This window comes from Melitaea cinxia, chromosome 10 (assembly GCF_905220565.1).
Source record: "Melitaea cinxia chromosome 10, ilMelCinx1.1, whole genome shotgun sequence".
NCBI classification, from domain to species: Eukaryota; Metazoa; Arthropoda; class Insecta; order Lepidoptera; family Nymphalidae; genus Melitaea; species Melitaea cinxia.
In genome coordinates, this window is record NC_059403.1 from 289,701 (window position 1) to 311,862 (window position 22,162).

Genomic DNA, 22,162 nt, shown 5'->3' on the forward strand with positions numbered 1-22,162 from the left:
CGCGACGACACTGGCTCGGTGGACTCTAGAAGTGAAGTTAGCAGTTGTGTGTTTGCCACTCCGATTGGACTTGCGCAAGTCCGAACGTTCGAGAGTGCGTAGTTAAAGCGAGACGGGAGATCTCGCCGCGTCCACATCATGTGCGCGAGATTCGAATGCATTTATTGTGAACCTAGTATTATGAAATTTACTCTTTACTATGTAGTCGGTAGTTATAAGTAATTATAGGAAGGCGCCGAACTCGCGAGACGAAGCGAATGCAATTGATCGGCGGCGGGCGAAGCCGCGGTCTGCGCTAGTCGGACACTAACGATACGTTTTAGTTTAATTGTGATTATTCGATTAGTTAGTTTTTAATCGTTGACTGGTGACTGTTCAAGTGATGTGTCATATCGTATTATTTATAGCGGTTCTACGGTTCGTCTAAATGCCAAATAAACGTTTTTTTTTTTGTCTTTATCGCCTCGAAGGTGATCGGTTCATTTAACGATTTGTAATGAAATCGTCCACTGATATGTAGTTATAATCTAGGGTATGAAGAGGAACGGAAATCCCTACGAATTTATTTTCTAATAGCGAAACACACCTTGCCGCCTGACTCGGTCCCAGAATGGATATGATCTCAGGACAGAAGTGGCATCTTACGCATACGTATTAAATACTCTATAATATAGATTAAGACGTAATTTACATCTCTAACCGTCATGAAATATTTCGGAATTTTATGAAAGTTTTAATTTCAATCTATATCAATTCCTATAATGCCGAGACCATTTCTAGTCCGTTCTCTGTTCCGAGGATCCTTCGATGAATTCTGTCTTCCTTCTCTTTCCGCGGAATATTTCGGCTCATTTTTAGTAGAACACTTTATCGTTGACATATTTCGAATTTATCGACTACCAGTGCTCAATAGGAAACGTTCTTTTAAATAAATCTTGGTGCTAGCGAGGCATCCACATAGGATTATTTAGTTTGAATTTTTCGGAAGCCGTTATTATATTATTTCTCGTGTATAGCGAAATTAAGTAGGTGTTAATTGGCAAGTATGACTTTTATTAATAGTTCTAAGTGCCGAGTTGAGGGACGATTACTGTATAGGAATACGTTTGTCTCACATTGTGGACACGCGAGGTTATGTGTGTGACTTGTGACGCACACATCGAACGTCTGTCACACGTGTATGTGACACAATCAGCGTTCGAAGTGTGCGTTCACACGTGTTTGTAAAGAAGCAGAGTTTTGTACGAACGTCCCGCAGGCGACTGCGAAGGCTGTGCGATCCGCAGATCTGGACTGTATGATGGATTGTAAAATAAATATTTGATTATCTCCGATATGATTTTTATTTATAACCTAAATAATATCTGATTATTATAAACATAAGGCATGTTTTCTTTGACGTATTTATTTCTCTAAATAAGTCCCATGTACGTCTAGGAAGTACTTCGTGTAACGTAAATTGATCAAAAGTTTCCTGGTAAATCAAACTGATTTTTGATGAAATATTGTTTCGTATTGATAAAGAAATAAAGAAAGCAATATAGCTATCCGCCAACAAAGCAACAATTCGTTGGTACAGCCTCAAGATGTCGGTATGGAGGTATGTAAAAGGTAGGTAAGTAAAAGTAAATCGTCAACATTCTGAGAACATTTATTTTTTAAACAATTCATTAGACTCTAATACTGCTAATAAACACGCCCGCGATCATGCACAATTTATTATCTTATTTACCTTACGATAGCACATAAATACACAGTATATATATTATTATATACATATATATAGCTAGACCGCCCACTGTTTCACAGAGGACGCGCTAATCTTAGCTTCCGATATCAATTACATAATTTAGTAACTTGGCCGATATAAAAAATATTTTTGACTACAATTTTTACACTTTAATTCTTTGTGCTGATTGGAGATCTCGTACACATCACGAACATTCTGAAACAAAATTGGTGTTACCAGCTTAAATATGATATTATAGATCCATAGATTAATTTAAGATACTGTTTTTTTTCTGCTTTTCGCCACTCTAATAAACGGTTTACCCACATCAACAAAAAAAAAAGAAAGAAAAAACAAACACATCAGGACAAACTTCTGTATTACTATTGGTACAAACATCATATGGGGGAGTACTGAGTACCTTATAAAACAATGTGAATATGTGAGGGGAGTGTTACTTCCCAGTCAGCATCCAAATCATAAAGATTTCAGTATGAACTCTTAAAATACCTCTTATAGAGTTATAACATGACTTCTTAAGTGGCTCATTTTTATAAGCTCAGAATTCTGTTCTTTTTGAAATCATAAATGGGAAGTAAATTGTTTGACGTCTAAATGAATATCTTATTATGTTTCAGTTTTGCAAGTTCAGAAAAAAGAGCTTTGCTCTCTTTTTTGATGAGATCTGAAAGTCCGCGTTAGGTGGCGTATTCAACTTCATAAGGACGTCTTAAAAACGTTATTAAGACGTAGGTAGGATTTGAAGTCCAAATCATAAATCTGAGCTCATACGGACTGACCTAAAACGTCTTTTTGCTATCTGGGTTGTTTTTTTACCTGATATTCTGTACATAAATATGAAAATAGCGGGGTATCTCAACTCACCAAGCTGCCCCCTTCGCTCGCCTCTGCGCCTCGAGTAGTAGTCGCTCGAGTTCTGCGCGGCACGAGCAGTGCACGAACTCGCGCGGCTTCACCCCCCGGAACACCTCCGCGATGGACGGCTTCACGTTGTAGAAGATGATCGTCTGCCCGCGCGCGTGGAAATCCTCGATCAGGGACTTGATGCCCTGGAAAATGGTCATTACATATTTTTATAGCATTGACATTATCCTATAGGATACTGTGCAGAAAGTCGTATACAAACCAACGTCTTAAACGTGTGGGGAGGGATTTAATAATGTTTTTTTTTTCCTTCTTTTAATCAGTATTTGATGTTAAAAGACTGCCATCATTCATAGATGTCTTAGAGGAGTTTTGGGTGTGTTGTCGACCTATAAGGTAAAGATGTCTGTACAATCGACGCTTGAAAAATAAAATGTTCCGTAAATAATGATGGTGTTTATCACCAAACCTTCACATAGAACTTCTACCAGCCGTTGCGTACGAATATAATCCGCACATAGCCAAGATACAGGATATGTTAAACAAAATACTCAACTTTTATAGAATTTTAATAAAAAAGAAGACGTGCGCGTATCCTTGTAGCTTGGCATATTTATCACCATATCAGCCGTACCAAATATGAGAAAATTACATCCAGTTTTATTTTTATTTTATTTTTTTTAAATATATAGACTAGCGCTTGACTGCGATCTCACCTGATGGCAAGTGAAGATGCAGCCTAAGGTGGTGCGCGCTTGCCTAGAAGATGCCTATTCACTCTTGATTTAAAGATACCCAAATTATAGTTCGTTGGAAAAACGGAAGCCGGAAGGGCATTTTTTAATTGAAAAGGATCTGAAATGTGCGCTATACCTTGGCGGCGGTGAAGTCGGCGGCCTGCACGTGGTGCGCGTCCAGCACGAGCGGCGCGTCGCCGGCCGCCTTGCGCAGCGCGCGCCGCACGAACTCCGCCGCGGGGAAGGCCAGCGCGCGGTCGATGGTGGCCACGGCGTAGCGCACGCCGCCCTCCGACTGCACACGGGTTACACGTGCTGGTGCATCATCGCTTCAGTCTGTCATACACCACTGCTGGCCATAGGCCTCTTTCCCCATGTAGGAGAAGGATCAGAGTGTAATCCACCACGCTGCTCCAACGCGTAACGATCGCTATCAGGTGTACATGATAACAACCGGGACCGATAGTTTAACGTGCTCTCAGAGTCACGGTGGGGAGACCCACAAGGACTGACAACCAGACAAATATCCACTCCGAGCAGTAATCGAACCTGCGACCTTCGGCCCCATCACGGTACACGCACAATTACGCCAGAGCAGTCGTCACTATTTATAGATATTGATTGTTAATTAGTGTTGCGTTACGTTATTACATTGATCGAAACAGAAATATTTAGCATTTGTTGGAAGATATGTTACGGCACCGCCTTATGAGTTGGTGCGTACCACTTGTGTGGTGTGTCTGTATGTCTGTTGAGTGTGGCGTGTCTGTTTGCGTGTGTGTGTACGTACGACGGCGGTGGTGACGCGCACTGCGGGTCGGGCGGACGCGTAGAGCAGGAACAGCAGGTTGACGGCGATGCCAAGCACGATGCCGAGCTCCAGCCGCGTCACCAGGCACGCGCCGAACGTCACCACTGCGGGGATTATGTCCACCTCTGCACGGACGGACAAAGATACGATCAAACACATGATTCATGTAAGAATGTAGTACCAATATTCTTTGGTGGGTGGATTAGTATCTTTATTTATGCAAATAATGAACTTATTCTGATTTTTGTAAACACACAGTTTTACGTATGCTTTAGAAATATATTTATTGTCCCTATTACAGCAAAATGAGTAGAATATGTATTTGTTTTATAGTAGTCCATTTCATTTATCATCTTGTCATTAGTAATATCAGGCCAATTTATAATTTATTGTATTAATAAAGGCTTACTTTTCGTTCGCCAAATAGGCTTAAATACGTGCAGTTCCATCATGAAGACAACGGCTGCTATGATCACTGCTGCTAGCGATGCTTTCGGAATGTAGAAGAAGTACGGCGTAAAATACTGTAACACGAATAAGTAGTTACGTTATAAAGCATAATTTCAAATTTCACCGCTGAGCCTTCAGGATATACTGGCATAATTTTATATTGTAGAATGGTGTTCAGTTCATGTCGTGCCTACTAACAAGCTGGATTTAGTTGTTCTTCAAAAAAATATCCGTTTGAAGATAAAATCAAACAAAACCATTAAAAACAATACTTGTGGAGGCACCTTCTATCATTAAAGGTAGATAGGTCAATTACTAGTCATCGTGGGAAAGAACGCTTGGCCCAGGCCGATCTCAATATTATAACATTTGGCAAGAATGAATAAAGTGGACAAACTACGACTAAAGGGGTGGGCACAAGCAGCGCCTAACCTGCAGCGCGAGCAGCACCAGCGCGCCGGTGTACAGCCCGCCGGCGGGCGACGCCACGCCGGACGCGTGGTTGACGGCGCCGCGCGACAGCGCGCCCGACACCGGCATGGACTCCACCAGCGACGACGCGATGTTGCACACGCCCAGCGCCACCATCTCCTGCGTCGCGTCCACGTACTTGCCCTCCGCTGAAACATCCTTCCGTTGAGCCACAATTTGAACGCAAGAGGGATCACACACTTTACCCTTTACAGATTAAAATTATTCATTAGTTACTATTATCGGTCAGTTTAGATCCCCTCCCCCCTTTAGGTGAAATTTAGTGAGATTTGCTTGCCCGCCCCCCGTTTTTTTAAGTTGATGTGAGATTTTCGATTATCCCTCCCTCGGTTTAAATGAGATTTGGTAAGATTTTATTGGACTTCTCCCCCCCATTCTGAGTTCACGTAATTAATAGATGTCCCCTAAGTATAATTGCGTTCTACCGCTCTTTACCAATTCTAACATCGTTGTCCTGTCGCGTTGTAAAGTTCAAACAAACATTTGATAATGTACTACCTTTATGACGTATACTGATGGAGGAATGGATGGTTGTTATGACTTTAAACCAAACTCAATTGATGAGTTTCACAATTAATACTTACAGAACACTTTAGCGAGTGCAATGTTCTCAAGTATAGAGAGCAGCGGCACCACGAAGATGGCGGACCCGAGGGTGGACGCCATCTCCGTGAAGCTGTACGTGTGGTTCCCCACCGTGGCGGAGAACGGAGGCGGCGATATTTGTGGCAGGCCCGCCTTCACCTCCCCTGGGGATTACATAAATTAACATTTTTACTTAATGCTTTGTATTTTTAAAGAAAATATTGAGTGATATAAATATGGGTTGATTAAATTAGGTATTAAGTTTTTAAGTATTGGGTACGTATACACTCGTACAATGAAGTGCGAACGCATTGGTGGAGGTACGGCGCTCAAGACAAACGTTTGTATAGCCTACTAAGCTAGTATTGAGTGGCATCAGTATCGACGAAAAAGTTAAAAACCTTAATGCGAAGATTTTAGACCTTTATGATCGTCATGCACCACTTAAAAGAACCAAAGTCAAGCATAATCCCGCTCCCTGGCTTTCCGATACTATTAAGGAGCAAATGGCATTAAGAGATCGCGCTAAAAGGAAATTCAAAATTTGTCCTTCCGGAAGTAATCTCCAAAAATTCAAAATTCTTCGTAATCGATGCAACCGTCTTTGTCGTGCCGCCAAACGTCAATATTTTCACTCTTCTCTCCAAAATAGAAGTACTTCAAACGTGTGGAAATTTCTTAAGTCCGTGGGTATCGGTAAATCACCTATCCTTTCACCTAGCGATTTTGACTTAGATGCTCTCAACAATTTTTTTTCCCATTCTCCTACGAGACTGTGTTCTAACGTCAAAAAAGGCACTCTAAAATATTTATCAGAATTACCATTGTCCAATACTCCTTTCTCCTTTACACCTATAACTGATTCAGATATTAAAACTGCAGTCCTTTCAATTTCATCGCAGGCCGCTGGCAATGACAAGTTATGTTTGAAAATGATTACGCTGATTCTTCCATTCTTATTACCGATTCTTAACCATATTTTTAACTACTCTCTTACCACTAGTACCTTTCCGAAAGCCTGGAAACAAGCGAATGTTATTCCTTTGCCTAAAGTTACCAATCCTTCTTCTTTAGCTAATTTCCGACCTATTTCCATATTGCCTACTCTCTCTAAAGTTTTTGAATGCATTGTCCGCAAGCAGTTCTCTTTCTTTTTATACTCTAATGATCTTCTCAATTCACATCAATCTGGCTTTCGTCCAGGCCATAGCACAACTTCGGCTCTTATCGACGTAACTGATGATATTCGCTTAGCCATGGAGAATAAATCGCTTACAATCCTTATACTTATTGATTTTAGTAATGCTTTCAATTCTATCGACTTCGATATCCTTCTTGGCGTACTAAAATCTATTAATACTTCTTTATCCGCGTTAGCCTGGTTTGAATCCTATCTTCGGAATCGTTCACAGCGTGTTCAAGTAAATACATCGTATTCCAACTGGTGTAACCTTACTGTGGGAGTTCCCCAAGGTGGCGTACTTTCCCCTCTTCTTTTTTCAGTTTTTATTGACTCGATCACTAAGGTCATATCTTCCAAATACCACTTATATGCTGACGATCTGCAAATTTATCGCCATTGTAAGTTACATGATGTCGCGTCTGCTATTATCTCCATCAATGATGATCTAAGGCGTATTACTGAATGGGCTGATAGTTTCGGTCTTACTGTTAACCCGGGAAAGACTAAAGCATTAATCGTAGGTAGTAAACGCATTCGCTCTCGACTTGATATAGCTGAACTACCCCCTATTACCATCAACGGCGTTCCTATTACTTTTTCCGACTCGGCTAAGAACTTAGGTGTTGTTTTTGACTCCAATCTTAACTGGAATGCTTATATCAATGAGATCAGTCGTAAGGTATACTTTTCGCTCCATTCTCTAAAAGCACTACAAAATTTTTTACCCTTCAAGACTAAAGTTTCTCTTGTGCAAACTCTCATACATCCGATCATTGATTACGCCGATGTCACTTGCTTAGATACCACCGAAGAATTGCTTAACAGACTTGAGCGACTACAAAATTTATGCTTGCGTTTCATTTTCGGCTTAAAAAAATATGATCATGTAAGTCACTTTCGTAAACAGCTTCAATGGCTACCTATCCGCCATCGTAGAAATTTTAGAATACTTTGTTTCCTTTTTAAGACTCTTTTTAATCCTCGTTCTCCTTCGTATCTACGGGACCGCTTTTCTTTCTCTCACGACGATGATTCTCAGTGCAGATCACTTAAACGTTCTCTTCTTCAGATGCCCACCCACCGTACCGATTTTTATTCTTACTCCTTTACTGTACATTCCGTTAGACTTTGGAATTCCCTACCATATGAAATTCGCGATTGCAAAACACTATCGCTATTTAAGAAAAGAGTTAGAAAATTCTACCTTAATCAATCCTAGTCTAAAATCAATTTAATTAAGTGTCCTTATGCGTATTGGAATTTATTATCGTATGTATTATATTATGTATCGTATATGTGTATGCGTGTATGTATAAGTATCGTATTATTTGTATCTACGTGTGTATAAATTATTATGTATTTATTTATATATTGTATAATTATGTATTTATATTATATTTTTATTATGTATATGTTTAGATTGTACACGCTAATTTTGCGACTGTTTTATAAGTTTCCTGTAGCAGGACTACTGGAAGAGATTCCATCATGGGATAAGTAGTGCCTTTGTACCAGCATTGTTTATAAGAGCTATTTCCTTTTGCTTTCCTAGTGTACATAAATTGTTAAATAAATAAATAAATAAATAAGGCCATATAGTTGTTTGTCGTGGTCTGGACGTTTGTGTATGTTTCTGGACTCATAACAAATTTGAAAACCCTAGTGTAGGTCGTTTAGTGTGAAGCGTTTTGTATTTCGTATTCTTTTTTTAGTGAACACGACTAAAAAAAGTACAAATAGCCGTCCGAAAAATGTTTTATTTAGTACATTGACACAATTAGGAACTACAAAAGAATTTTAATATTTTCGTAATTGTACTGGTTCACACAAAAATAATAATTACAATACATTATTACGACAGTTAACTTAAGTTATTAGTCATAAAATTTTTGGAGTATTTATCATATCCGTGTTTTATTTGAGAGAGATTTTTTTAATCATTTTTTATTAGAACGTACAGAATAGTTGATAATTTTTGTTATACAACGCGATACTACTTAGCCTTGCCTTGAGCTATTTGTTAACAAACAAATAAATAAATGTTTTAAGTTCAACGATCCCAGTAGTAATTATATTATATGCTAAAAAAAATCCAAGCATCCATGCGAAAATATTTCATGAGCAAAGATTGAACCCAACACCGTCAACGCAATAAATAAATAAATAACATAATTATGACATACACACAAGATCGTCTATTCCTACGATAAACAACTCAATGATTGTGTTGTGGACAACAGCCGATTTTTGTAGCAAATTTTTTTTATTGATAAATATACATAGAAATAATGAAATAGTACATTATGATATATGAATACGAATATTACACACAGACTCAGTCGGGAATCCGCAACCCGCGGAGCGGAAAGCAGGGTCACTACAAACTGCGCCAACGGGCTAGTCAATAGTCTTGTCGCTGTAACTACAGCGACAACCCGTCATAAACTCAATGTCAATGTACCTACATTAATCTGAGCTATCAACACCCACCAGTTAGAACAAACGGTTGTTGGTTCTGCGTGTCGAAGTAGTAGGCGAGCGAGGCGCACACCAGCACCACGATGATGTTCCTGGTGGTGGAGAGGAACCACAGCGCCTGCGACAGCGCCACCTTCATCCGCGACGCCTTGCTCTCGCCCTCAGACACGTCCTTCGTGCCGATCTTTATGTCTTTTACTTTCTGGAAAAGAAGATAAGAATATGAGACTGAATATTATATATTGAATGGAATGTATATAATATATTGAATGGATTGTATATAATATATTTAATGGAAATAGTTAGCCACTGCGTTGGGGTTATGCATAAAGAAACTTTTATTATGTAAAGGAACAAATGCTTTCATATTATACATATACATATAAGAGTTGAAAGTGAACATAATTATTCAATTCACTACTGCTTGAATTATTTATATTTCTGTGTATAATTTATCGATTATTTCTTATTAATGTGTGCTTTTCATTAATGAATTGGAAACTTTATTGGTTTATGTATTAGTTTTAATTTATTTTTTGTATTGTTGTATTGTTTGTTTTCTAAATAAAAATAAAATAAAAGTTGTAAGAGGGAATGAAGGCAGAGAAAAGCTTCTGGATGTCTGTTTTCTGACATAGCGTCTTAAAAGCAAGAGTAACTATTCTACACTGATTTTCTATGACACCAGTCGAACCAGTCGTATATAACTTTAATCGTGTAGTTAAATACGAAAATAATAAAATTTGGTGGTTAATTATCATAAATCTCTAAAAGCTTGCATTTAAATTATATCTAAATATTTAAGATTTTCCTTCATCTAAAAATGATAAAAACCTACTAGTACATGCATAATTAAAAAATCTCCGTATAACAAAAAATCCATTATATCAGACTTTACTGCGAAATCCAAGTTAGGAATTAAGTAATTAACGATTTTATGTTGAATTATTATCAAGCAGCAAGCAGTTTGTTAAAGACAATGGAGTGTCAGTCGGTAAATGGCACTCCACGGACAGGATGTAGTCGCGGTAATGGCAGTGTTTAGCTCTTGATAGACATCTGTTCAGACAATACGGCGTGACGGCCATTACGCGTGCTACAGAAACATAATTATAAATGTTTGGGTAAATTCCACACGGGCTCGTTATACTGGACTGGATGATTTTGATTTGTTGACACAAAAATTATATAAAGCGTATAATTTGTGTACGGAATATAAAAAGTTGTTTATTTTAATACTAATTGAATTTCTATGTTTTAATGATGGCGTGTACAATAAGTTCCATTTAGATAAATATAATGAAATCATACTTATTATCTTGGTGGAAAAACTCCGATATAAAATGTTAAGTTCGATTGGGGATCCTGATAGATCTATCTGGATCGAAAAATGCCCAGATATAAATAGTATTGTAAAGTATCAAATTTGATTAAAGTCTTTGGAATCCCTGTTTCAAACACACAGAAGTTTACAATAACTTGCCATCAATGATCGTTTTTTATTTTGAACTATCTGGAACTATCAGCAGGGATGGTTAAGTTAAAGTGAAAAAAAAAAACAGTTTTATATGCCATAGTCATCTTAACTCATGTACTTAGACGTGCGTACAATTTTCCATAATGTTTTGCAAATAAGATAAATTTGCGATACCAACCCTGAGAAGCAACAGCACCACGATGCATGATACGCCCAGCACGGTGTCCCACAGTCTGGTCTCGCCTATATGCTCGTACATACCGGTCCACACCTGCAACAGCATATAACCTATAAAAAACTAATAATGACAAAGCTATATTCTATATTATCCACTATCCCGCTAAGGAATAGTGTTGTGGATAAGAAGAATCCCTACTTTTTCATTTTTTTTTATAAAACTAGGTCAAATCCCATCACCAAACCATGGCCCAATCAACCTTTCGTGGTTATACGGGCGTGGTTACATGGGAGTGCACACAGTACTGTCTTGGGTTCTCACCCTTCAGGTGCACATGCTTCTATTCCCTACAAGCTATTTTATTCTCGACTTCTAAAACTAGGTCAGTAAACAAGCTTACAGCTCACCTGATAGTAAGTGATTACCATATATATAGACAACTGTAACACTACAAGCATCGCAAGCGCGTTGCCAACCCTTCAACCAATCCCCCCAGGAGCTCTGGTCACCTTACTCACTACAGGAACACAATACGACTGCAGGTTTTAGTTTAATAACATATAATTTAATACACTTAACACTATCTATCCGCAAAAATAAGAATCAAACGCCGAAACGTTTCAATAACTTTCGATTCACTGCACCGATAATACTTTTTTTTTGTATTTGCTATTATGAGGACTAGGACTTTTATTTAGCTGTGATCTTCTGTAAGGGCGAGGTACTTGCCCAGTCCGGCTGCTCCAGATTTTGAGCAGGAAATTTCCTGCTGTGCCCTACCTCAGTTAAATTAGTTAAAATTATTGTAAAATTCAATTTAAAAAAAAACAACTTAAATTTTCTTGTTATCTACGTTGATACGCTATAAAATAAGGTACAATACGGTCTCAAAGCCATTCAGTAAATGCTAATAGCGTTAATACAAAAACCGGGTGATAAAAGATTAAGTATATCAATAAGTTTCATTATAATGATCCGATGAAGGTCGATAGAAAGTGTCCAGAAGCCAAAAAACTGTTAAATTGACCAACCGTAAAAACTTATGATTACGTTTAGCAAAAACTGTACCACGACTACACAAACTATCAGTAATTATTAAAGCCAATATTAAGTGTATTGTTACATTTATATTTTATTAACCGAGTCCTTGAAAAGTAGTGTTATATTACTAATTTGTTGATATGTAGATAACAGCTATAGGGTAGGGATTAGGGATGTGGGAATAAGTCTTAATCCACACTTAATTTGAATTTATATACATTTATATACTACCTGTGCCTGCGACTTCGTCCGCGTTTTGGGTATTTACATGTTCAACGTGATTCATTAAATTAGCATAACTTTTTTTTTTTTTATGAACCGATAGACATGAAACAAATACTAAACATCAAGTACGTACCACAATATTTTAGTGACAACTACATCTATATCGGATAAGCCGTTTCTGAGATTAGCGTGCACAAACGAACAGACAAAAATTCTAACAATCATTGTTTTGGGTGCTATTTGCGTTGATAAAGGACCCAATAATATTTTTTCTCATTTATCTTCCATGTACAGACAGCGATCTGTTACATTTTTATCATACTTATGTATTAAATACAAAACGACAAAACAAAAAACAAAACAAAAACAAAGTCAAGTAACTTAATTCACGCTTCAGCCTGTAATATCCCACTGCTGGGCATAGGTTAGACTGATTTTTCCCGACTGATTCGTACCCGTATAATAATTTTATAAATGTAGTATATACAAAAATGGCGTTGGATTATTATAATATGGTTTTTGGTAATCAACCTTAAACTAACGCATTGGGTTCCCTGAAGTATTAGATATGTAGCGACCCCGACGTGATTCTTCGCCCCCCCAAAGATATAAGTTTTATGCATTAAATAAATTTATTAGTTATTTTTTCTGGGGGAGGCTTGATGACGATTGCGGAACAATGGGATGGTTTGGCACGAGTTTGGGGAGGCCTATGTCCTACAGTTGTCTGCGGCAGGCTGTTATGTCGTCAGTTCTATTTGTATCAAAAAAGCCGATAGCAACCGTACTCATGGTGCAGGAATATTTATTAAGAGGAGATAATGTTGTATCTAATAGTAGACGTACCTATAGAGATCACAAGTGAAAACTCCTTTGCAAGTTCGTTTCATTTCAATAAATAAAAAATAATAATATATCTTATAACATATAACATACACAAACGGTATTCTGTTCCTATGGTAAGCAGCTTAATGCCTGTGTAAGGTAATAGCCAACTGTTATAAATAATTTTTTTTTATAAATATACATTGAAATAATACATATATAAATACAAATATTACACCCAGACTCAGGCGGGAATCGAACCCGCATCGAAACTGCGCCAACGAGCTAGTTAAACAATGTAGAATAAAACAATTAACTGAGTGTATATAGTCGTTAAGCGATAAATTTTTTGCAGCTCGTAATTAACTGACAGACTTTATATACGCTCATCTTTTGATAGCTTTATTTGCGTAAATAAATACAGTGTTAATTTGATAAAATATTTAATTACAAGCGCAACTCTTCCTAGAATAAATAAATTGAAAATTTGGACAATGTTCTTTTAAAGTACCTAATAATCTTAATATTTATATATGTATAAAAACACAAGTCCTGACTCACTCATCAACGCCCAGCCCAAACACTTGGACATTAAAAGCTGAAATTTTGCACAGTCAGTGATATATACAAGGAATAAGGAATGATATTTTTGAATATCATATCAAAAATTGACCGCTCCAGCGGGGTTCGAACCCGCGTCTCCGACGTACCGTGTCGGCGCTCTAGCCAATTAAGCTATGGAACGATACACCCGCTCGAGCGAAATTTTCGATATGATAGTTTTAACTTACGGTTTAAGCGAACCGTGGCGCCGTCTATAGTGAGCTCTTTACAGAAACCCGTAACTATTCAAAGTTTCATATTACAATGAATGTTTAGAATTCCTAATGTGGGTAACACAAAAATAAAATCTTAGATATTAAGGAATGATATTTCGAAATTCAACCCCTAAAGGAGTAAAATGGTGGTTCAAAATTTGTATGGCTTAGGGGTGAAATAAACCTAATAATCGACATGGGTGTCGTTATTTATGTTTTTTTGGGACGTTGACTGCGAAAATGCCCTTAGGTACTTCCTTAGGTAGGTTACCAGCGCCAGCGAAGCCGCGGGCAAAAGCATGAGTTCGCTATAAAGCGATAAGACCGCTAGTTGTACCTGATGTGCTCATAGTTATTGTAAGTTTATAATTATTTTTAATTAAAACAGCTTTCATTAAAAACGTAATATAAAAAACGTATTTTATTGCTAACAATTAAAACTATTTGGTGCGGGTTTAAACTCACATCAAAATTATGTTCAGTTATAAAGCTATATTCTTCCTAAAGAATACGTCGAATAAAAATAAACACACATCATGAGACTGTGTTGTGTCATTTTCTATTACTTGTGAAACACCAGGACACAAATCAACAACAAATATAAAGGCATCGGCCGAATTGAAAAAGTTTCCGCAAGCAATCAATTTGTACGACACAGGAACATTAACACAATAACTATTATCAATAATAAAAAAGTTAAATAAAAATTACTAATTGATTAACGCGTACATTAAAAAAAGTGCGTGCGTGCAAAGTACACATATCAGAAGTCAAACTTCTTTGGCAAACTAATTTTTAAGTCTCGTTTATATTTATACAAATCTAAAGCTTGTAACAACCTTTGTAGTGCCTACAGTATACGCTAGATGGCTTTGTTGTTCGACAAAAACGTTGCACATCCTCCGTGACGCTAATATTATTATTATTGCGTTTCATCCGTAAAAAAATTACCATCATGCGCCTCATGAAGTTTCACTTCAACAATAAATCCGAAGATATTCATACATATCAAACTCAAAATATGTGTTATTGTGTGTTACGGTCGGTGTCAGCGCTATTAATACATTACCTGTAAGAACTTTCCGCCGGGGAAGCTGAGCCCCAGGATATCTTTGACTTGAGTCGTAGCGATGATGATGGCGGCGGCCGACGTGAATCCCACCGACACCGGTCCGCTGATGAAGTCGATCAGAAAACCTGACGAACAAAGAATAATATCATAACTGTCACATTTTCGTAGCGACTAAGGCGAGTTGTCTTGTTTTAGATATAAACAAAACCTTTTCAAAATACAATTAGAATAAAGAGAAATGAAGCTGGATCGACTAGGCCACCTCTTATAGAAAACCAGCTTGTAGCGGTTGATATCGCTAAGTTTCGAAGTTTCGGCGAGGGTTTTCATCCCCTTTATCTGCTTAAGTCAACAACGCATTAAAACACTTCTACTATTGCTAGTACTCACTCAAAGGCAGTCGACTTTTCTTGTAAATTTTTTAGCGTGTTGTATATATATTATTTATGTTTTTTTTTTAATAATTAGACAGGCTTGCGTTTGTCTACTATTTCACCTGATGGTAAGTGAGAATGTGGTCTAGGATGGAGTACGATTACCTAGAAGTTGCCTATTCACTCGCAACTTAAAGATTCCAAGATTGTAGCTATCCGGAAACACAGAACATATTCCCGAAAAATGTTTTTAAATTCCGTTTTTCTGTCTATTTATTCCGGGTAGTCTCCGAAATGGCTGAGCTGATTGTAGCACAACATTTTTTATGACGAAATCTAATTGGAAAATTAACGCAGTACTAAATATCTATATCGATCTTAAATATCAAATAACATTTAGTGATTAATTACAACCTTAAGTCACTGAAAAAAAACCGTCTCCGTCGGACCACGTCCTAGTTTTACTAGGCAGTCACAGGACTGTCGATCTGTAGTAATAATGAAAAATCGCCTGTGGTATTATTATAATGCATGCATGATTATCACAAGGCATGGGCATTTTGAGCACGTGGATCAAAATTTTTAATTAAAAACAAAAAAAACAAATCCACATCATAGCAATCCATTAAGAGCCATTTCACAATTTTACGCTCTGCAAGTTTAGGTAAATTTGGTAGCATCGCGCGAGTCGTACGAGCCGCGCGATCTTTGTGCTAGTACGTATAGTGTGACAACCAAAAGACCATCGTGATCATTTTCTGATGTATAATAAAAATTATAACTATGGTATAAAATGTTTTTTACATAATTAATTTGTTAAAAATTTCAAGTATGTTATATAACAACAGTCAATAAATTTAAAATAAAATTAAAAAAATCAATTTTATGAAACAATTTTTTTTAATTGATTTAGTTTTTTCAGTTTACGAATGAATCTAATATTTACGATATGAATAAAAAAGCATTTAATGACATCGACACCGACAAACATATTAATTAGCAAATAACAAGACAAACAGAATATTGAAATGCCTATTTGTATTGATAGTGTGAGAAAAGAAAATTAAATTATACATTTGTTTACAGAAATTATCATTATATTATTTTACAGTCATTTTCGTAATATGTTTATTTTATTTATATTTTATTATGAAAGTATCAAATGCGTTTTATCCGCTATAACAACAGGCGCTTGGCGCGTGTGAGCGAAAGAGACGGCTGCGCAGAATTTGGCGTAGACCTTACCTCTAAGAGCGCTAGCGCTCGACTGATTTACCGGGCTTGATGCGTGGCAATATATACTATCTTTTTATTATTTAATATAAAATGTATTAAAAATAATTACATCTTTTAATTATTTTTTTTTTTTGTATTCCTTAATGATGTAAGTTTACTTTGATGAAGATAGTTCGTTAAAATTTCTTAGTTTTCTAAGAGAAATATCGCTTTTAAAATTGTACTTATTTGGAAAATATTCGTAACTTTAAATTTTTTTTATCGTTTAATAGAGATACAAATGGAATAAAAATCTATGATAGTGGATAACAAAATTATATTCCATTATTATGATATTTTTTTAAAATGGTTTCAACGTAGAGGTTATTGAAAAGTAGGACTTCAAAGTATACATTGCGACCGTTTACCCAGGGAGGAGGCTGATGAAAAGGTTAATAATTTTATACACATAATATAAATCAAAATTCTGATCTGACTATGGACTACAACAAAGGTTGCTCTATTATATTTCAAGAATATAAATTACATTATTGCATCCAACACTGAGATTAACGACGTCAAAATATTACAATTTCGCGGATTGTTACCGATTTTTGTGAAATGGCTCTTAAGGTTCCGGTAGCTCATAGTAGGGAATATACCCACCAAACTGTAGAAAAAAGTTTCGTTTTAAATAAAAAAATTAAATAAAAAGACCCTAAGTCACTCCCACACACTGATTTAAATATCAAGACGAGAGTTCGTTGCTCGTTGCAGCATTTTGCCAAGGTTAGTTCAAAATTATTTAAAGTTTTTTTTTGCATCTAACTTGTTACATATTCTTAATAATAAAACTTGCATTAAATTGAATATAATGAGTACATACAATTTAAATAAACTAATACATTAGATGATTGGATGACTGTTTGGTTGGTCTGGGTGTTTGTGCAGTCCTTGTGGGTCTCCCCACCGTACCTCAGAGAGCACGTTTAGCCGTTGGTCCCGGTTGTTATCATGTACACGTGATAGCGATCGTCACGCATAGAATATATCCGCTAACCCGCATTAGAGCAGTGTGGTGGCTTAAGCTCTGATCCTTCTCCTACATGGGGAAAGAGGCCTATGCCCAACAGTGGGATATCACAGGCTAAGACCTAGACAAGACTTGTGAACTTTAAAAATCTCAAAAATGAACAAAGTCACTGCAGGATTATTTTATCAATAATAGAGTTTGAAAAAATGTTTGTTGATTTTGTACAAGTTTTAAATGTCGTTTACAGATAAACTCGAATGACTATAAAATAAATATCTAAGAACAATGTAATAAGCAAGGCATCTCGCTTATCTAAGTAATTCAATAACTTATGCAATTATTATTTACTGTCTTAATAGCAAGCGAATGTGTGTCTTTTTATTTAAGTTCTATTAATTATAAAGTAGATTTAAAAATATGACCAAACTTTTTAATATTTAATAATTATAATACTCGTAAAACTTCCACGCCAACTTTTATACTACTGACATTGCTCGCTTTGCAAATATGGCAGCCCGCTTATCAATTTTAATAAAAAAATATCTTTTTACAATTTTGTAAGTGTATTCGTTGAGGCCGACCACATTTTAAATTTTTTATTAAATTCATAACTGTAGCACTGCTAAGTCGATTTAAGTTACTTTACTCGAAACTACTAGAGCGCATACTTTTTGGATTTGAGAGAATAAAAAGAACAGAAAGACTATCGCTCGTACTAGGATGAGAATCATAATATTCATACATCAATCATATAGTTGTACAGACATCTGGCGCAGTGGATAGCGTGCAACATAAAAACGGCTACATCCAAAGTTGCGGGCCACACCGACTTCGTTCTAGGCCGAGGACGAACGGACATCCCGAGTCCTTCTAAAGTGCTCTCCTTCTTGTTCTCACGGCTGGGTCTTAGTACCTGGCTACCCTACCCGGTGACGCTATCAAGGCCGATAGAGCCCCAAAAATTTTTGGGCAGTTCTCGATTAGCAGTGTTGTCGAAGAAGTCGAGCTGAGTTGTCCTGTTAACTATATTTATTCTTCATAAAAAGTGTTTAAGGCTTTTAACAGACGTTTAAGTTTATACGACCTAACAGCCATTTGCTGTCAGTAGCAGTACCTAGTTACCTACCGATCGAAACCTCGATAGCTAGTGCAACAGCAAAATTCTTTTGACCTTTACGCTAACCCATTAGGAAATCCTCTTATTAAGTTTAACTTTTTATCCTGTCAAATGTTCTTTTGATTTTTAAATTAATTTTACTAACGTGAGCGTTTTTCCGACGCCTGACTAGGCTTCTATTACAATCGTAGGACAAGTGTAGACCAAGTAATGTTTCACTAACTGAAACAATCGTACGACTACCATTATTTTGTAAAATATAAGAATACAAATAATTTGATAAAATTTAACCGACGGTCGCGGGTTCGTATTTATATTCGTATTTGTATTTATACAAATATTTATTTCCGGTCTGGTTGTTAGTCCTTGTGGGTCTCCCCACCGTGCCTCGGAGAGCACGTTAAGCTATCAGTCCCGGTTGTTATCATGTACACCTGATAGCGATCGTTACTCATAGTAGGGAATATATCCGCTAATCCACGTTGGAGCAGCGTGGTGGATTAAGCTCTGATCCTTCTCCTACATGGGGAAAGAGGCCTATACCCAGTAGTGGAATACTACAGGCTGATGCATAACAAATAGCTGTCATAGTATTTCTGTGAGAGATAACCAGCGCTAGAATCTTATAACTTGCTCCTCGATAATCATTACGAAAAATGTCAAAAGAACGCACACGCTCGGAAAACGCTAATTTGACAGCTGCCAATAGTTGTCCTCGTAAGATAAATTGTTACGTTATTCCCATTAATTAATCGCATCCGCGATCAATGACAAAGGTCATGACATACGTCTTCGTAACATTATTACTTCATTGAATACCACTTTTCGCCGGTTTCAGCAAGTCGCCACTTCGAACCAGTTAATAATAGTACAGGATATAACAACATATCTACCAAATACCCATTATAAAAAGGAAAAATGCACACGTACAAATTTAAACAGTGTGTAATCCTTATTTATTTTAATAAATAAATAAATAAATTTATTAATTATGATAAGCTAACATCGAATATTGTTAATTATATTGAAAAACATTTGGTATTATTTTAATTTTTGAATTAAATAGTTTCTTTTTTTGCGTGCGTATAAAACGCCTTAAAATAGATTCGTAATTTTATCTATTCATTTTATTTGTTTTTTTAATCACATAACTTTTTACTGGTTGTACCGATTTCATGATTCTTTTTTTAAAAAAAAGCAGGTACTTGTCAGGTTGCAGGTGTTGCAGGTGTAATCATGCGTACTAAATTGATTACTTTTTGAAATATAACTTGTCGATCGAGCGAGCAAAATTATTATTTTTTATGATATTTAATAGGTATAGTATATTTTAAAGATACCTGAGGTAGAGCACAGCAGGTATTTCCTGCTAAAAATATGGAAGCAGCCCTACTGAGGTAAGTACCTTGACTTTACAGATCACAGTCAGATAATACTGCTTTCAAGCAGTGTTGTATTCCTGTGGTGAGTAAGGTGACCAGAGCTCCGGGAGGAATGGGGATAGAGTCGACAACGCGCTTGTGACGCTTCTGGTGTTGTTAGTAGTAAGCTACGGTAATCGCTTACCTACCTATATAAAAAAATATATTTAATAATATTATTGAAATTTTAATTTGCTATTTGAAATTTCTAACGCGATTCAAGTAAGCTAATCAATCTTCTGCACGGGGGCAGTAGCCAGTACGGCAGGTTTATATTTCACCATGAGAACCGGATTGATCAACGGGGAAATTATAGCATAATTAGCAAGATATATCTTTACACGACACCACTGTGATTAATACGGCAATAATTTAAAAGAGAGACAGTGAGAAGTGAGTAGGTAATAATTTTTGAGGGAGACTTTCATTCAACTTATCCCGATGGCATTTCTAATCTAATCAACAATAAAATATACTTAATTTGTATTTGTGACGTTTGGCGTAAATGACTGTACATTATGTCCAAAAAAGTCATAAAGTAATATTACTACTGAATGTAGTGGTATTGCTTCCCGCTCGAGTGATACATGTTCGATTCCCGCCTGGGTCTGAATGTAATTTATACTTACAAGAGTTTTGTATATGTATTTGTTTATTCAAAACATGTAAATATGTATGTGTATTTATTAGTTGATATTAGTTTGTTGTTACTTAAAATACGGTAAAGATAAGTTACCTTAGGAATGGATGTCATAATTAATATTTAAAAAAATTATGATGTTCAAAAATACTAAAGTTTTGTCTCTACAGAATATCGGTCTCAATATGCATCTGATCATCAAATACAATATTGGAAAGGATGACCGTGTGTGTGTTGTAGGATATAATTATATTTAATTTTATTTATTGACTAGCCCGTTGACGCAGTTTGTAGTGGCCCTGCTTTTTGCTCCGCGCATTGTGGGTTCGATTCCCACCTGAGTCTGGCTGTAATATTTGTATTTATATACGTCTATTTTCCTTGTATATTTATTTTAAAAGATATTTATGTCAGCTGGCTGTTACTTATAACACAAGCATTAAGTTGCTTAACTTAGGAATAGACGACCGTGTGTCAAATGTTATAAGATATTTTTAAAATATTTAGCTGAGGTAGGGCACAGCAGGAATTTCCTGCTCAAAATATGGAGCAGCCCGACTGGGGTAGTACCTCGACCTTACAGAAGATCACAGCAAAATAATACTGTTGGTGAGTAAGGTGACCAGAGCTCCTGGGGGGATAGGGGATTGGGTCGGTAACGCGCTTGCGATGCTTCTGGTGTTGCAGGCGTCTATAAGCTACGGTAATCGCTTACCATCAGGTGAGCCGTACGCTTGTTTGCCGACCTAGTGACATAAAAAAAATAAAAAAAAAAATTAATATTTATTTGTATTATTAATTTACTGTACATACCCCCCCCCCCCTGTGGGCGTAAAGGCAAACTATAAAATCATTGCACATTTCAAACTATGCGTCGATTGCAAAACAACGCTATAAAAACATTTACAATCGTCGTGTGCAGAAATATCTTTAGAAAAAGAAAAACAAAGAAATTGTGTTATGATTTAATGCGTCAAACATTTCTATCGATTGTGAAATGACGTCGGTAAGTAATCATACCGTTACTGGAAGCCAGCGCTCGTTCTAGTAATGATATACAACGACACTTGCTTATTATATTTTTAAAAACTTTTATACTCTGCTAATTATTAAAAGATATACTACAAATAAATATATTTTTATACTACAGAGGTAGCGAGCAAGTATAAAGTCTTCATTTTAAGCGGATACCGTAGCCCATGGGCGCCGACCATATCAGACGCATTGCAAGCGAATTGCCGACCTTACTACCGTCCTTTTTAAGAACTTTGGCCGCTTTACTCGCTACAGAACACAATACTACTTAAAAATAGAGTATAATTTAATCAAATTTGGTCTTCTGTAAGGGTCACGTAGTTCTCCAGTCAGATTAATCG

At 36.5% G+C, this 22,162-nt stretch overlaps 1 protein-coding gene across 1 annotated transcript in view; it reads right to left on the bottom strand.

The window, feature by feature from the left end:
• Nucleotides 1–1,633: 1,633 nt before the first annotated feature.
• Nucleotides 1,634–22,162, bottom strand: part of LOC123656851 (sodium-independent sulfate anion transporter-like) — a 57,674-nt gene continuing 37,145 nt past the window's right edge. Inside the window, exons 4-13 of the mRNA XM_045592467.1 lie at nucleotides 14,984–15,111; nucleotides 11,006–11,098; nucleotides 9,363–9,552; nucleotides 5,689–5,853; nucleotides 5,045–5,232; nucleotides 4,572–4,686; nucleotides 4,142–4,287; nucleotides 3,488–3,646; nucleotides 2,615–2,799; nucleotides 1,634–1,945 (exon numbers count right to left, since the gene is read on the bottom strand). Coding sequence (XP_045448423.1) covers nucleotide 1,945; nucleotides 2,615–2,799; nucleotides 3,488–3,646; nucleotides 4,142–4,287; nucleotides 4,572–4,686; nucleotides 5,045–5,232; nucleotides 5,689–5,853; nucleotides 9,363–9,552; nucleotides 11,006–11,098; nucleotides 14,984–15,111 — 1,370 coding nt within the window. The 3' untranslated portion in view covers nucleotides 1,634–1,944. The remainder of the gene's footprint in view (nucleotides 1,946–2,614; nucleotides 2,800–3,487; nucleotides 3,647–4,141; nucleotides 4,288–4,571; nucleotides 4,687–5,044; nucleotides 5,233–5,688; nucleotides 5,854–9,362; nucleotides 9,553–11,005; nucleotides 11,099–14,983; nucleotides 15,112–22,162) is intronic.